The sequence below is a fragment of the Sinocyclocheilus rhinocerous genome, unplaced genomic scaffold, assembly GCF_001515625.1.
Source record: "Sinocyclocheilus rhinocerous isolate Xijiao unplaced genomic scaffold, SAMN03320098_v1.1 scaffold153, whole genome shotgun sequence".
Lineage (NCBI taxonomy): Eukaryota > Metazoa > Chordata > Actinopteri > Cypriniformes > Cyprinidae > Sinocyclocheilus > Sinocyclocheilus rhinocerous.
In genome coordinates, this window is record NW_015660878.1 from 770,366 (window position 1) to 785,430 (window position 15,065).

The 15,065-nt window shown below is 34.9% G+C and overlaps 1 protein-coding gene across 2 annotated transcripts in view; it reads left to right on the forward strand.

Moving 5' to 3' along the window:
* Positions 1-14,412, forward strand: part of LOC107725640 (wnt inhibitory factor 1-like) — a 15,803-nt gene extending 1,391 nt beyond the window's left edge. The window contains exons 1-10 of one of the 2 annotated variants that reach the window (XM_016534978.1): positions 657-888; positions 1,015-1,154; positions 3,497-3,605; positions 4,182-4,322; positions 7,287-7,382; positions 8,490-8,585; positions 8,964-9,059; positions 12,057-12,152; positions 12,404-12,499; positions 13,749-14,412. In XM_016534978.1, the coding sequence (XP_016390464.1) occupies positions 750-888; positions 1,015-1,154; positions 3,497-3,605; positions 4,182-4,322; positions 7,287-7,382; positions 8,490-8,585; positions 8,964-9,059; positions 12,057-12,152; positions 12,404-12,499; positions 13,749-13,879 (1,140 nt within the window). In that variant the 5' untranslated portion in view covers positions 657-749 and the 3' untranslated portion in view covers positions 13,880-14,412. Of the gene's footprint in view, positions 1-656; positions 889-1,014; positions 1,155-3,496; positions 3,606-4,181; positions 4,323-7,286; positions 7,383-8,489; positions 8,586-8,963; positions 9,060-12,056; positions 12,153-12,403; positions 12,500-13,748 lie in introns of those variants that run through there. The other variant, XM_016534979.1, reaches the window with a different exon arrangement.
* The last annotated feature ends 653 nt before the right edge of the window (positions 14,413-15,065 follow it).

Here is a 15,065-nt window from a genome sequence, read left to right on the forward strand (position 1 = left end):
TAATATAATAATAATAATAATAATAATAATAATAATAATAACAGCCTAATAACAACAATAGTCTATAATAATAATAATAATAATAATAATAATAATAAAACAATTTATTTAATAAACATTATTATTATTCATTTTTGTTGTTGTTTTGAATAATTGAAACCCAAATGTAAATGAAAATCAGAAAATACATTGATAAACAGTAAAGATAATCAAGTCAATCAAATGTTGCTTATTAGTTTTAGATATTCTGACACCTGGTTGACATGCATTTAGGTTAATATGAATTAAATTAATGAAAATGAATTAACATGAATGAAAATCTCCAAGTACAGCCGTACAGGGAATTTCAGTGCTGGTGACATAAATTGAAGCAAGTGTAGAAATATAAAAATACAAATAAAGATGTTGAGAAAAGTATCCATGCTGAGTTTGGTTAAACCAAGAGAAGCCCTTTTAATGATGGAAGAATACCTTTTATTATCACGCTGTTACACTTCAAATCATCAATAGGCTGTATGCATATCGACTATTTTAATTGTGACTCAGGGGCGTCTTGTATTAAACCACGCCACCTTGTGGCGAAATCTGTGAAATGCAGCTCCTGCTGCGTACAAGTAGCTCGCGGAACAGTCCGCGCGAATCATTCTGTCAATTGAAGACTCACTCACTCGAGACACATTTAGTGCACGGGATTGAAGCGAGAGGGGAGAGCCAGCAAGCCGGCCAATTCACTTTAAATAAACCAAGGGATGGCTTTCAGGACGCCTGCTGTTCAACTGCATCTTAAAACGTGCTTTCTTCTGCTTTTAGGGGGTCTGATGGAAGCTGCCCAAGAGCAAGGAAGCATGTTCATGTGGATTGATGCCAATCAAGCAAGAATATTAATTGGTAATAGTGTTTAGCGCTTTAATGATATTAGAGCCCAAGTGTGAACCAAGCCAGTGCATAATGACTTTAGCACAGGGTTTTTCAAGCTACGAGATGCTTGTGAATGCTCAATGTTTTATCCAACAGGTTTTGAAGAGGATATTTTAATAGTCTCCGAGGGCAAAATGGCCCCGTTCACACACGACTTCAGGAAAGCTCAGCAGCGAATGCCAGCAATACCTGTCAATATCCACCACGTGAACTTCACCTGGCAAGCCACTCATCAGGTAGGCTACTGTAAAACTTTTGTATATTCTTCATCTGGCGTGATCTTAACCAGGGACACATTACACATTTTATTTTCTTGATGCAGTCCTATTCAAATAAAATATCTAAACATCTTTAAAACAAGCTTATTCTAGCTACCTGATAAGCAGAATTATTGAAGTTCGTTTTTTTCCTTATGCGTGCACGTGGAGTTTTCAGGTTTATTGACTTTTATGATTAACATGTTTGTGTAAATAAGCTGTTTTACAATTCGGAAATACATGAAACAATGTGAAATATGCTGTTAATAACATATATTTCTTATATGAATTATTGTCATATTTCTTAGTATTTTCTTGTTTACATATAAAATATCTAAACAACGTTTAAACAAGATCCTACATTTAAATGAACTTAACATTAAAATACATTTTCTAACGAGTTAATAATGGATGCAATAATGTTTACAATAAACATATATTATATAAATAATTGTTTCGAAATATTTTCTTTGAAAACTAATCTCATGCAGTTTTGATTCTCAATTGAATTGCTCATTTTGTTTTAAAGTAGCTATACTTTTACTAAAAAAATGTTTGTAATTAATAAAATATTTTTGCACTTTAATATTGTAAACCGAATCTGTGTCGTATATTGGCCTAATTTGAAAGGAAAAAATGTCATTTCAATTCTTGTGGTATTTTGCATGTTGGTGTTGTAAAGCTGCACGCGGATCAAAGCGCGAGGGCGCCTCCTCATGCATGTGCCAAACATCTGGGTCGTCATCGGTACACTGAGAGCGCGCGCTTTATTAAACAACCAAACTTCCATTTGGAATCACTTTGCGTTGCGTTGTTATTGCTTGTTGATCTTCTTTGTAATTCGTTAGGGTTTTGGCAGAAACAGTGGCAAATAACTTTTACCCTACAGAGCTTTTCCCCAAGGTTTCATAATATAATTGTGTTACAGAAGATCCCAAATAGCCAGTATCATGGTATTCATTACAAATTACCTGACTAAAATCAGAAAGGAAATCTTTTAAAACCTTTTGGTTCTCAGGATCTCTTCTAAAAATGTAAAGGCTGCTATATATTTCTATGCATATTTTTATTTATACTGTGTATGAACTGTTTTAAGCATTATAAGGCATAATAATAAAAGTAACTTAATAATAATAATAATACAAACAAAATACAAATAAAAAAACATAATTAGGCTAACAATTTTTAAAAAGCTTTTATTTTGTCATTTTACATTTATTTGACAACTTTTCTAGCTGCCAAAATCATGTTTTGATTCAATTCAGATTTATTTATGGCACCTTTTTACAGTAAATATTTTCTCCAAAGCAGTTTTACCAACTCCAGTTAGCAAATAAACGTGACAAATGCAAGGAGAAAAGTAATAGAAAAAAACACACAAATTCAAACTATTCTTGATCACATTTACGTTGCAACTTTTAAAAATCAGTTTGAACATATTTTGTAATATCATGAATAACCTTAAACTCACATAACACATATGCAACCATACAATTTTCCATAAAAAAAAAAAAAGTCAGTTTATCAAACTGCCAAAGGAAACTAGATCTATGATTCTCTTACATGCACCACAGCTTCATTCACAACTTTTGGGGGGGATGTACAGGAATCTCTTTTCATAAGTGATCTATCTTTGCACACCGGGATCATAATCCGTGAATGGCATGTTGACTTGACGAAAGAGCAGCAAGAGGGAGAAATTAAAATAGCAAGGGGAGGGATACGGAGGAAAAAGAGAAGGGCCCACTCTGTCCTGGCCCCTGTTAGCTTCAAAGACGGCCGCTGAGGCTTTAGAACAAAGGTCTCCGGCATAAAAGGCTGGCGGCGAGAGTTATCTGTGTTGGTTATTACCATTCAGCTGTAGGATTAGCTAAGCTCTCCACACAGCTTGTGTACTTTTGCCTTCATCAAACGCTGCCCAGCTTTTACACTCCGAAATCTAGAGACCAGAAAAAAAGAAAGGGGAAAAAAGAACTGTCTCCCTCGCTTTCATCTCCTTTTGGGACAGTTTTTTTTTTGTAGCGTGTGTTTGGCCTCGCCATCACGGCTGTCCTCACAAGTGTGTAATTCTCAAAAGGTTGAGGTCATTAGTTAGAGAGCGAAGCTGCGCTTCTTTCGGAGGAAATTGATAGCCTTGCAAACTTAAGGATACCCGGAAACCTTCTTTTTACTCTTTACAGATTTATATGTGCTCCTGTCATGAACCACATGCAACCTTTTTTGTGCTATTGTTCCAAACGCCCCTCTTTATGCAAATCTACACTACTTCTTTGAAGTTTAAAACAAAGTTAACCTCTGTTTATCTTTTTTTTTATATTCAGGCAGAGTACTTTTATGAGTTTCAGACTCTGCGTTCATTGGATGGAGACATTATGGATGACCCTACCATCAACGTTCCTCTCTTAGGATCAGTGCCACACAAAGCCTCTGGTGTGCTTTTATTTTATTTATTTATTTTACTATTGTTGTGGCTTTAGTCTTCCCTCTTAAAGGGATATAGTTCACCAAAAAAGGACAATTCTGTCATTTACTCACCCTACACTTTTTCCAAACCTGTGTGAGTTTCTTTCTTCTGTTGAACACAAAAGAAGATATTTTGAAGAATGTTGGTAACCAAACAGCTGACGGTAGCCATTGACTTCCATGGTATTTTTTTCCATACTATGGAAGCCAATGGCTACCGTCAACTGTTTTGTTACCAACATTCTTCAAAATATCTTTTTTTGTGTGTTCAACAGAAGAAATAAACCCACACAGGTTTGGAACAACTTGAGGGTGAGGAAATAATGACAGAATTTCATTTTTGGGAGAACCATCCTTTTAACAAACGCTTTGATATTAAACTGGTGGCGTACTGGAATATTCATGAAGTGTATTGATATATTCACATAATTATATATCTAGATTCTTAAAATCACATCTATGAGATGATTATTATAGCCCATGTAACCTGTGGCACATCAATGCTTAAGGTTAGGTAATCAATAAGGGCTTTTGTGTACTCAGTGGTCCAGGTGGGCTTCCCATGCAAAGGTGACCAGGATGGTGTGGCAGCATTTGAGGTGACCATCCTGGTGATGGATGCTGGAGGAAACATCATCCTGAGGACGCCACACAACGCTATCTTCTTCAAAACATGTCAGAGAGGTACATTTTCCAAATTTGTAGTCCAACCTTACATGCACAAACTGATTGTGTGGTTTATAGAAAACGTTATGGAAATGTAAAATACTGCATCAGGCATAGAAACTCTGCTGATGAAAGCCCAGAAGCAATTTTATTGCTCATTTGCCTTCATCAAACGCTGCCCAGCTTTTACACTCCGAAATTTAGAGACCAGAAAAAAGAAAGGAGGGGAAAAAAAGAACCATCTCCCTCGCTTTCATCTCCTTTTGGGACGGATTTTTTTGTAGCGTGTGTTTGGCCTCACCATCACAAGTGTGTAATTCTCAAAAGGTTGTGCTTCTTTCGGAGGAAATTGATTGCCTTGCAAACTTAAGGATACCCGGAAACCCTCTTTTTACTCTTTAGAGATGTATATGTGCTCCTGTCATGAACCACATGCAACCTTTTTTGTGCTATTGTTCCAAACGCCCCTCTTTATGCAAATCTACACTACTTCTTTGAAGTTTAAAACAAAGTTAACCTCTGTTTATCTTTTTTTTTATATTCAGGCAGAGTACTTTTATGAGTTTCAGACTCTGCGTTCATTGGATGGAGACATTATGGATGACCCTACCATCAACGTTCCTCTCTTAGGATCAGTGCCACACAAAGCCTCTGGTGTGCTTTTATTTTATTTATTTATTTTACTATTGTTGTGGCTTTAGTCTTCCCTCTTAAAGGGATATAGTTCACCAAAAAAGGACAATTCTGTCATTTACTCACCCTACACTTTTTCCAAACCTGTGTGAGTTTCTTTCTTCTGTTGAACACAAAAGAATGCACAAACTGATTGTGTGGTTTATAGAAAACGTTATGGAAATGTAAAATACTGCATCAGGCATAGAAACTCTGCTGATGAAAGCCCAGAAGCAATTTTATTGCTCAGAAGAGTTTTCAAGAACATTCAGCTCAGCTTCATCTCAGTTGTTCATCTCCTAAAATAAAATATAAACTGACACAAATGAGACATTTGACATATAATATGAGAATAGTGCTATAAGATAAATATAGTATTCTGTATATGGTAAGATATGGCGAATGTCTGGTTTTATGTAAATGTGAAACATTATTGAGATCTGAAGCTCTAAATATGTATATACACCACTATTCAAAAGTTTAGGTCAGTAAAGTTTTTTTTAAAGAATATTAATATTTTATTCAGCTAGAATGCATAACATTGGCAAAAAGTGACAGTAAAGACTATTCTATTTCAACTAAATGCTGTTCTTTTGAACTTTCTATTCTTCAAAAAAGTATGAAAATGTTCTCACAGTTTCTACAAACATTTTTTCAACATTGATAGAAATCAGCATATTAGAAGGACTTCTGAAGGATCACGTGACACTGAAGTCTGGAGAAATGATTGCTGAAAACCCAGCTTTGCCATCACAGGAATAAATTACATTTGAAAAAATATAGAATAATAATAAGAATATTTCACAGTATTGCTGTTTACTGTATTTTTGATCAAATAAATTCAGCCTTGGTGAGCATAAGAGACTTCTTTCAAAACATACAAAAATCTTACTGACCCCAAACTTTTGAACAGTAGTATATGTGAAATTATTGTTTTTGTCGTTTTTTTTTTCTTCTCAAGAGAAAAACCAGGAGACTTCGCTAAAAGTCTTCTTTTGCTCTAGAAGAAACAATCAAGCTATTAAAGAGCTCTTATTTAGAGCATGTTTTGTCTCCTCTCCCTCTCGCTCTTCTTTAAGAGTAGATAGTAAGAGAGAGAGAAGCAGAGATCATCATGGTACGGGTGACTCTCAACCTCACCCACAAAGCCATCGCTGGCTCATGAGGTCATGTGAATCCTGCCAGCTGCAGCCCTTTAGAATGAGCGTGTTATGTTTTTCTCTGATCCCCCCTCCCTTCTCTCACACAGCACTAACCTCACGGTGTTGCATTCCCCTACACACCCTTCTCCACCCCTCTCCATTCGGCGTGTAGACTTCACAGATCAAATGGTCCATCTGTCTGAAGCCACCCCGCATGGAGGAAGCAAAGTGTTTCCTAGTGACAGCTGAGGGTGCCTTAATGACTAGTACTCAAAACGTGTTTTTTTTTTTTAAAGTCTGGCTGCTTGAATTTCACCCACAGGACAAAATGATGTTGATGTAGTTGATATAGCTTAACACCTTCAAGTTTATCCTCTTTTTGAGGACCATTTTTAAGAACGTTAAACAACAGTTTCGTGTTTCATAAACATGATATAAATGAAACTGCATCGAGTTAAACTTAAAAAAGGTTAGTTTAACCAATAATTAACATTCTGACATTATCTACCCAACTTTGTCATTCCAAACTTGACAAAAACACAAAAAGAGACATTTAACAGGATGTCCAAGCTGCTCTTTTCCATATAATGAGAATGAATGGGGACTAAGAGCAATAAAAGTGATCCATATGACTTTCCAGCACTACTTTCCAAGCATTTTGAAGCTTTAAATGAAGAACAGACCCAAATTGAAAACGTTTTTCACTGAAAATATATCTTGACAGCCTCAGTCCCCATTCACTTTCATGGTATGGAAAAGAGCAGCATAGACATTCTGCTAAACTTCTCCTTTTGTTTTTCACAGAGAAAAGAAAGTCAAATGGGTATCCAAAGACATGAGGGTGAGTAAATGATGACAGAATGTCAAGTACACTAAACAACATAGTCTTTAAAGACAGTTGTGAATTACATTGAAACACATCTGCAACAGTATACGGGGCCACATTGCATTTGACAGAGTTGTTGACATTGTGGTTTCACCTCAAAGCTGTTTTTTTTCCTTCTTATATGCTGGTGTCAGTTCTTTTGAAGGAAGTACTGTTACTGAATTCACTGCTCTTTTTGATGTCCTTGAAGTGGAATAGGAAGGGAGTAAGTTAGGAAGTGTTTGGTGAAGATTAAAAAAAGAAAGGAAATGTTCTCACCATTTATGTCTCCTTTTTCTGAAGCAAAGTGCCCCGGTGGTTGCCGCAATGGAGGCTACTGCAATGAAAGGCAGGTCTGCGAGTGTCAGGATGGGTTTTACGGCATTCACTGTGAGAAAGGTAACCATATTTATATAAGCCCATCATAAAGACAAATAAAAACAAAGTTACTGATGTACAAATTAGTATGTTGCAAGTTGCCCACAATGCAGTTTACTTCAAATGCAATGTAAATGACATATATTAAAATTAAATAATATAAAAATAAAATAAACATTCAAATAAAAATTGAAACAAATTATTTATATTAAATAAAATATTGTATTATATATTACATATTGAAACATTATAATTTAAATATAATATTTGTATTAATTTAAATATTAGAGTTTTAATCAATAGTTTTGGTCTTTCTAGATCTCTGAAGTGTCCTATAAAGGTCTCAAATCGTACCTGCAACCACACAAACCCATTAACAACAGATGTGAGCATGTAGAACCTTGTCATAAAGTCTCCACTAAAAAAGCCAGATAGGTTAATAAAAAAAAAAAAGAGAAGTATAGAGTAAGAAGTAACTCTTTTCTCAGAAAGACAAGCCTCCTTTGGAAACAAACGAGTGCATATAGTTTATTATGATGATGATTATACTCAACCTCAGGGCATCACTTCCCAAAATGTCTTGTGCAAATTACAAAGCGTGGTTAAGCCCGCTATGTACTAGTTTAGATGAAGGAATCGAGCACGCATGTATTCTAGAAGGTTTCTTGTCTGAAACAATGTGAATTACCCAGCAGGTTGGGAGGCACAAACATGTGTTTTTCATCTATTTAGAACTTTAAAGAGCGGTTTACCAAAAAAGGCTTCCATTAGACGCTGAAAATGTTTTCAGTATCCTCATTGTAGCTGTGTTTGTACCTAAACCGCTTCCACAAAACACCTTTCATCCAATACAGCTTTTGGCTGATTTGTTTTCGCCTGCGTCGCTGCCAAAACCACAAATATTTGTGCTTTGCATATCAAGAAAACCTGCAGCCCAAAATATCCTTCCATTCTTCAACAACAATAGCTGTGTGAAGTTTAATATGTATATTTTTAACTTAAAACTAGAATATTGTTACCTTATTTTCAGTTTGTCCCTGGAAACATTCATTTTTTATTTTGCATTAAGAATATTTAAATCATGTGGGATGAGCTGCTACAAGTTACATTTCTTCTTCTCTTTATTAGCCCTCTGTTCCCCAAGATGTCTGAATGGTGGCCTGTGTATGAGCCCAGGTGTGTGTATATGTCCTCCAGGCTACTTTGGACCCAGCTGTGAGAGAGGTTAGTTTCCTACCTGTTATGTCGTATCAAAGATGCTGTTATTGTGCTATATATGTGTTCAACCATTCATTAAACCATAAATTAGTACACTTGAACTCGACTAAAACATGCTAGAAATCAATACATATAATACACAAAAATAAACATGAGGGTTTTAAATACATTATCATGACTAATTAATCAATAACAAGACAGAAAATACTCTATTTTTTTTTTTACAGCTGTTTCTAAATGATTTAGACCAAAAGTTCAAAGCCATGAAACATGATCTACAAAACCGTTACTTAAATAAATAAAAGCACAAATTGTGTGTGCGTCATTTATCTTTGTAGTTTGTGATGTGTTCATTGACTTTGCGTTGTTTTTCTACATTAACAGCTAACTGCAGCACCACCTGTTTGAATGGAGGGACGTGTTTCCATCCTGGCAAATGCATCTGTGCCGTCGGCTTTGAAGGGAGCCGCTGTGAGCTCAGTGAGTTCAGCTATGTGTACACTGTGAAAGAACTACAGTCAGACCACAATAACAGAACACATTAAAAGCGATCTAAACAAAATCAAATCAATTTGTAATGAAAAAAAATTCAAATGGGTTTTCACTGCAAAAAATGCTTTTCTTACTTAGATTTTTCCAGCCAAAATATCTAAAAATTCTTAAATCAAGAAGGATTTTTTTAGACAAGTAAAAATTATTGTCTTTTCTTCAGAAAAAAACATGTCAAAATTAAGTGAGTTTTTGCTTGAAACAAGCAAAATAATCTTGAGCCGCTGTGAGCTCAGTGAGTTCAGCTATGTGTACACTGTGAAAGAACTACAGTCAGACCACAATAACAGAACACATTAAAAGCGATCTAAACAAAATCAAATCAATTTGTAATGAAAAAAAAATTCAAATGGGTTTTCACTGCAAAAAATGCTTTTCTTACTTAGATTTTTGTCTTGTTTCCAGCCAAAATATCTAAAAATTCTTAAATCAAGAAGGATTTTTTTAGACAAGTAAAAATTATTGTCTTTTCTTCAGAAAAAAACATGTCAAAATTAAGTGAGTTTTTGCTTGAAACAAGCAAAATAATCTTGTTTTCTGTTTGAAATCAGATTATTTTGCTCGTTTCAAGCAAAAACTCACTTAATTTTGACATGTTTTTCTTAAAACAAGACAATAATTTTTACTTGTCTAGAAAATCCTTCTTGATTTAAGAATTTTTATATATTAAGAAAAGCATTTTTTGCAGTATAGGGGGAAAAAATGATAAATAAGAACTGCAACTACTAAAAGGGCATTGTTTTATATGCTTGAGGAATCACAAAAACAATGGTAACAATGGTCTTTATGTTCAAAAGTACCACTCAAAATTAATGGTTTTATTCAAAAAGAATGCGTTAAATTGATCAAAAGTGAAGACATTGACAATATAACAAAAGATTTCTCTTTCAAGTAAATGCTGTTCTTTTCGACTTCCTATTCATCAAAGAATCCCGAGAAACATATATCATGGTTTCCACAAAAATATTAAGCAGCACAACTATTTTCAAAATTGATAATAATAAGAAATGTTTCCTGAGCACCAACATATTAGAATGATTTCTAAAGGATCATGTGACACTAAAGAGACAGGAGTAACGGCTGCTGAAAATGTAGCTTTGCCATCACAGAAATAAATTACAATTTAAAATATATTAAAATAGAATACAACATTTTATTTCGCACGTAACTCAAAAAACTACCATTCAAAAAAAAAAAAAAACTTGAATTCCTGAACCTATGACTCATAAAATGCCAACTTCCAAGTTTTAGGACTACTAACTAAACAGCTCTATTAACTTCTAACGTAGAGTATTAACTGGCTGTTACTTTATCATCATCATCTTTCAAAGAGAAAGCCGTGTTGTTGTTCTTTGGCAGTAATAGGCTCACTTTCACAAATTGCCCTCAGAGCAGTTCTCCAAGTAAACTTCCTAAGTGAAGTGTGTTCTCACATTAGTGTTAAATGGGCCGGCACCTACATGGGCAAACACAGGATGTAATGCAGTTGTGTTGTCACCCTAATCACTAATAACAACCTCATGAGCTCACATGCACTCAAGCAGTGTGGCGTTTTATCTCTGGCCATTCACAGAAAACGTTTTACTTCCTTTTTTAAAATTAAGTGCAAGTATTGAGATAAAAGCCATTTAGGACTTGCTCACTGAAGCTTGCTTTGAGGGTGATAATATATATACGTACTTCCTTTGCTTTAAAGGTCTGTATCTATTTCGGTGATGTTTAAACAACTCCTCTTTGACCCCGAATTTCATCCTTTCCTGTTCAAAGGCAGGAAGTATTGAAGTATTCAGAGGCGCTTGGTCTGAAAAGGGAGGAAAGAGAAAATACTGAAGTAACATCTCTGTAATATTTTAATAGCATTAAGCCAGTTGTTGCTTTCTGATCCACTGCAGTATCGTGTTCTCTGACAAAACGGGCTGTGACATAAACGCTCGGAGTCCCGTTGAGGTCATGTTATATAAAGACGTCCCCCTCTTTGTCTGGTTTCATGGTTATGGATTTCGCTGATTTGTCAAGGAAAAAAGAAGCCGCTGAAATTCAGTTGATCTTGATCAAATATGCTGGTGTAAGAGGATCCGAGAGTGTTTGGAAAGGGTCTGTCTGCCTGTGTGCCCCTGCTTTTGTTTTTCAAAAGCATTGAATTTCCTTTTTTATGTTTCATTTAGTTTACTTTTGTCTCATTTTCGGGAAACTCCTTAAAGCAAGATCAATTACTGTAGTTTGTCAAGAAAAATTGCTTAAACCCCCAAAGGCAAAAATAATAACATAAGCTTGATGCGGCATAAAACCCCAATGGCAAATAAGGACATTAAATGAATGAATGAATGAATGAATTAATGTAGAACTGTTGTGTGTATTGAAAAATTTACATTGTATATTTTCTATAAATATATTTATATAAATATAACATGCAATATAATATTAATATATAATGTTTAATATATGTAATTTATTAGATTTCTGTTCAGAATTATGTTCATAATATTTTGTCTTATATTCAGTATAAACATATAAACATGTAAACCCCAATAAATAATGAAAAATAATGTTATAAAAGAAAAATAATGTTAAAATCGAAATTTTGTATTTTATATAAATCAATTTTATTTTATTAGATTTAAGAAAAATAATGAAATAAAGTTGATACTACTAAAACCCAGTTGCAAAAATAAATAATTATAAAAATATAACAATTATAATAATAATAAGTGTGTGTGTATTTTTTTTTTTGCAATGTAATTCCCCTACTTCCATTAAAACTGAATAGAGAAATTAATAATAAACAAGAGCTATTGTTCAAGATGATCTTGTCATAATAATACAAGTTACTAATAGTATAAGTTAAGATAACTTATTTTGAAATGCCAGTTAGCAAGAAAAAATATTGTTTTTGCATTTTGGGATTGCATTTGCGATTGTTGTCTGCAGGTAAATGTCGACAGCTGTGCAGAAATGGAGGCAAATGCACGGGCAGGAACAAATGCAAGTGCAGCAAAGGCTACCATGGCGATCTGTGCTCCAAAGGTGAGATTATCTCCACTTGGCAGAAGAACTGTGGACATATTTGATCAAAAACACATGTTCCACCGCAGCATCGCTCTATGCGCTTTGCTCGCGCACAATAAACACATTGAAAAATGAACCGTCGGTGCTTGATTGCACCTTAAAATTTCCACTCGGGCTGCAGGCTTGCTGAACAGCACAGGATACATTTCTAAGACTAAACACTGCGTCTCTGTGTATGGCTGAATGTGTATGTGTATACGTGTGTGCAGCTGTCTGCGAGCCCAGCTGTGGAGCACACGGGACCTGTGTGGAGCCCAACAGGTGCCAGTGCAGGGACGGCTGGCATGGACGTCACTGCAATAAGAGTGAGACAACATCCTTTTTCCCAAGGCCAAGATACTAATTGCCACCTGGAAATGGATTAGAGCAAGAAATCCGCTGTAATGCCAGGGTATTACCATGGATATTTAGACATATTACCATAATAATACCATAGGTTTTTGGACAAATGATATTCATGGTAGTACCTTGGAGTGCTATGCAATTGAAAACAACTTAAACTAAATGAAAACAGCTCTGTTAACTTAAAACATAAATAAAAACTAAAGATTACTGGGAAACACTGGGAAAATGTTAGAATTATTTCTGGGGAAAACTAAACTAAAATACATTTTCATGACCCCAGAACGAACTAATTAAAACAATGAAGTTTATAGATTTTTTTTTTTATTAATTAATGGTACTTTATAAAACCTGTACAACCCACCTGCATTAAACATGTAAATGCCACTAGATAGTAATAACACTAGTCAATCTTTAGAAATGCAAACATTTTTAAATGATACCATTAGCATTAACTTTTGCCCCCCTAAAAACACTAAAACAAAATTAAATAAGCTGAAACTAGAAAATGTTGACAAAAGATAGAAAAACTTTGTGTAAACAAAAACTAAACTTAATTGAAAAGGCAAATTAAAAACAAAATAAATATTATACTTAAAAAATACAATTATAATAACCCAGATGCCATGCAGAAGTCATTGTCTATATTAAATATTAAATTTGTATTCATTATTTTAATATTTCATTAGTTTATATCACGACACAGTATGTTTTTGTAAGGCCAGTTATATATCTTACCCTCATGCATTTATAGTGACATTCAACCACAAGTTAAGCAAATTTAACTATTTTTAATTTACTATTTTTCCTTCTCAGTAAGTCGTATTGAACAGTCTTTATCAAATTAACCACAGTTTGCACCATTTGAACTAAAACCCTGGCAAAAATACTTGTTTTGCATACATTCACAGTTTCTTATTTGTATTTTTGATCATTATTGCAATATTTTATTATTTAATATGGAGCATGGTATCGCCACACACTGTTATCATAATGCCGGTTACCTGCTGAAATGGTTGAGCAAAATAAACTATTTTTAACTAGTACCTTTTCATACTTTTCCTAGACAATTAAGTAGTATTTAACTATTTTATATCAAACAACCACAGTTTGTACCATTTGAACTAAAATCCCAGCAAATACGGCTTGGCTCTCAATCATAAATGTTGTTCTGCACTGTGCAACACATTTTTAATGGCTCTCTTCCTCCAGGATTTCGTGGAGGAGTCTCCAACAGCCAGCAGGTCTCTGGCTCCAAGCACAAGTCACAGCCCGTGGCAGCGAAGGACACGAAGGAAGTGCCTGAATCCAGTCAGCCCTCTGAAACCAACTATGTGGTTTAAGCCTCCAAATTTTGGGTCAATGGCCCCTCTGTTTCAACATCGCCTTCTCCGGAACAAAGCTTTTATCCTCCTCTTCCGATCCTCATCGGGACACTCCCAAGCTGCACTCCTGCTTTCTCAGAGTGAGACTTGTTTTTGTAGTACAGTCACAGTGTCTTATTTTACCACACTAGCGCCTTTGATATAAAATCTCCCACAGTCACCCTTCATCGAGCTTCTGTCCTGCATCAACCAAGAGGGGAGTGAGTCACATGCTTGTGGTGAGCGTCTGTGATGTTTGCGCGGTTTAGCTTCAGATGTGGCGCTGAATCACTGGGAGAAGTGTACGATCCGAGAACTTCCGGGTGCGGATCCGGCTTTTCTTAGGAATGTAATTGCTGTGTTTGGCTTGTGCTCATGGTTCATCTGATGTAGTAAACATATTGTCGTCATTATTGTCACTAACATTCTTTTTCATGCAAATCACACCTATGTAGTAGCTTCTCCAACAAGTACTTGTATATGTATCCTATTCATGCTATGTAAAATTAAAATATATAGATATATATTTAGATATGGGTAGACAGTGTTTAAGTTTATGCTTAAAGTTTTCATACTTATGTATAACAATGCACATAAGCTGCTTGTGATGTCATAAACAAAGCCAAAAAGTTTTAATTTTTCATGTGACTTCATTACAGAAATAAAATGTGTTTTCATGGAGCCTGTGAAGATGAAGTGTTCGTTTTGAACTGGTAATGCAACAGTTCTGTCATTATTAACTCACCCTCATGTTGTTCCAACCCCTTTTTAACTAACTTTCTTCTGTGGAACACAAATATCCTCGAAAAAGGCCTGTTCACACCAAGAACGATAACTATAAAGACAACTATATTAGCGTCCACACCAGCGGACGATATCGTCTGTTTATTTTAAGTTCATCTGCCGCTTTAAATTTTCGTGCTCGTTACAGCAGGATTGATTCTGATTGGCTGTCAGTGTTATTATCGTTCATCAGCTGGAAAAAAAAATCGTCCTGAAAGTGATTCCAACGATATTGTTTCTCTGTGCCTTTATCGTTATTGCTGTGGTGTGGACTGCTATTCTTGAATATTGAGAACGTTTTCAGAACTATATCTTTATCGTTATCTTTATAGTTATTGTCCTTGGTGTGAACAGGCCTTAAGTCTGTCCAGCTCCAAAAAGG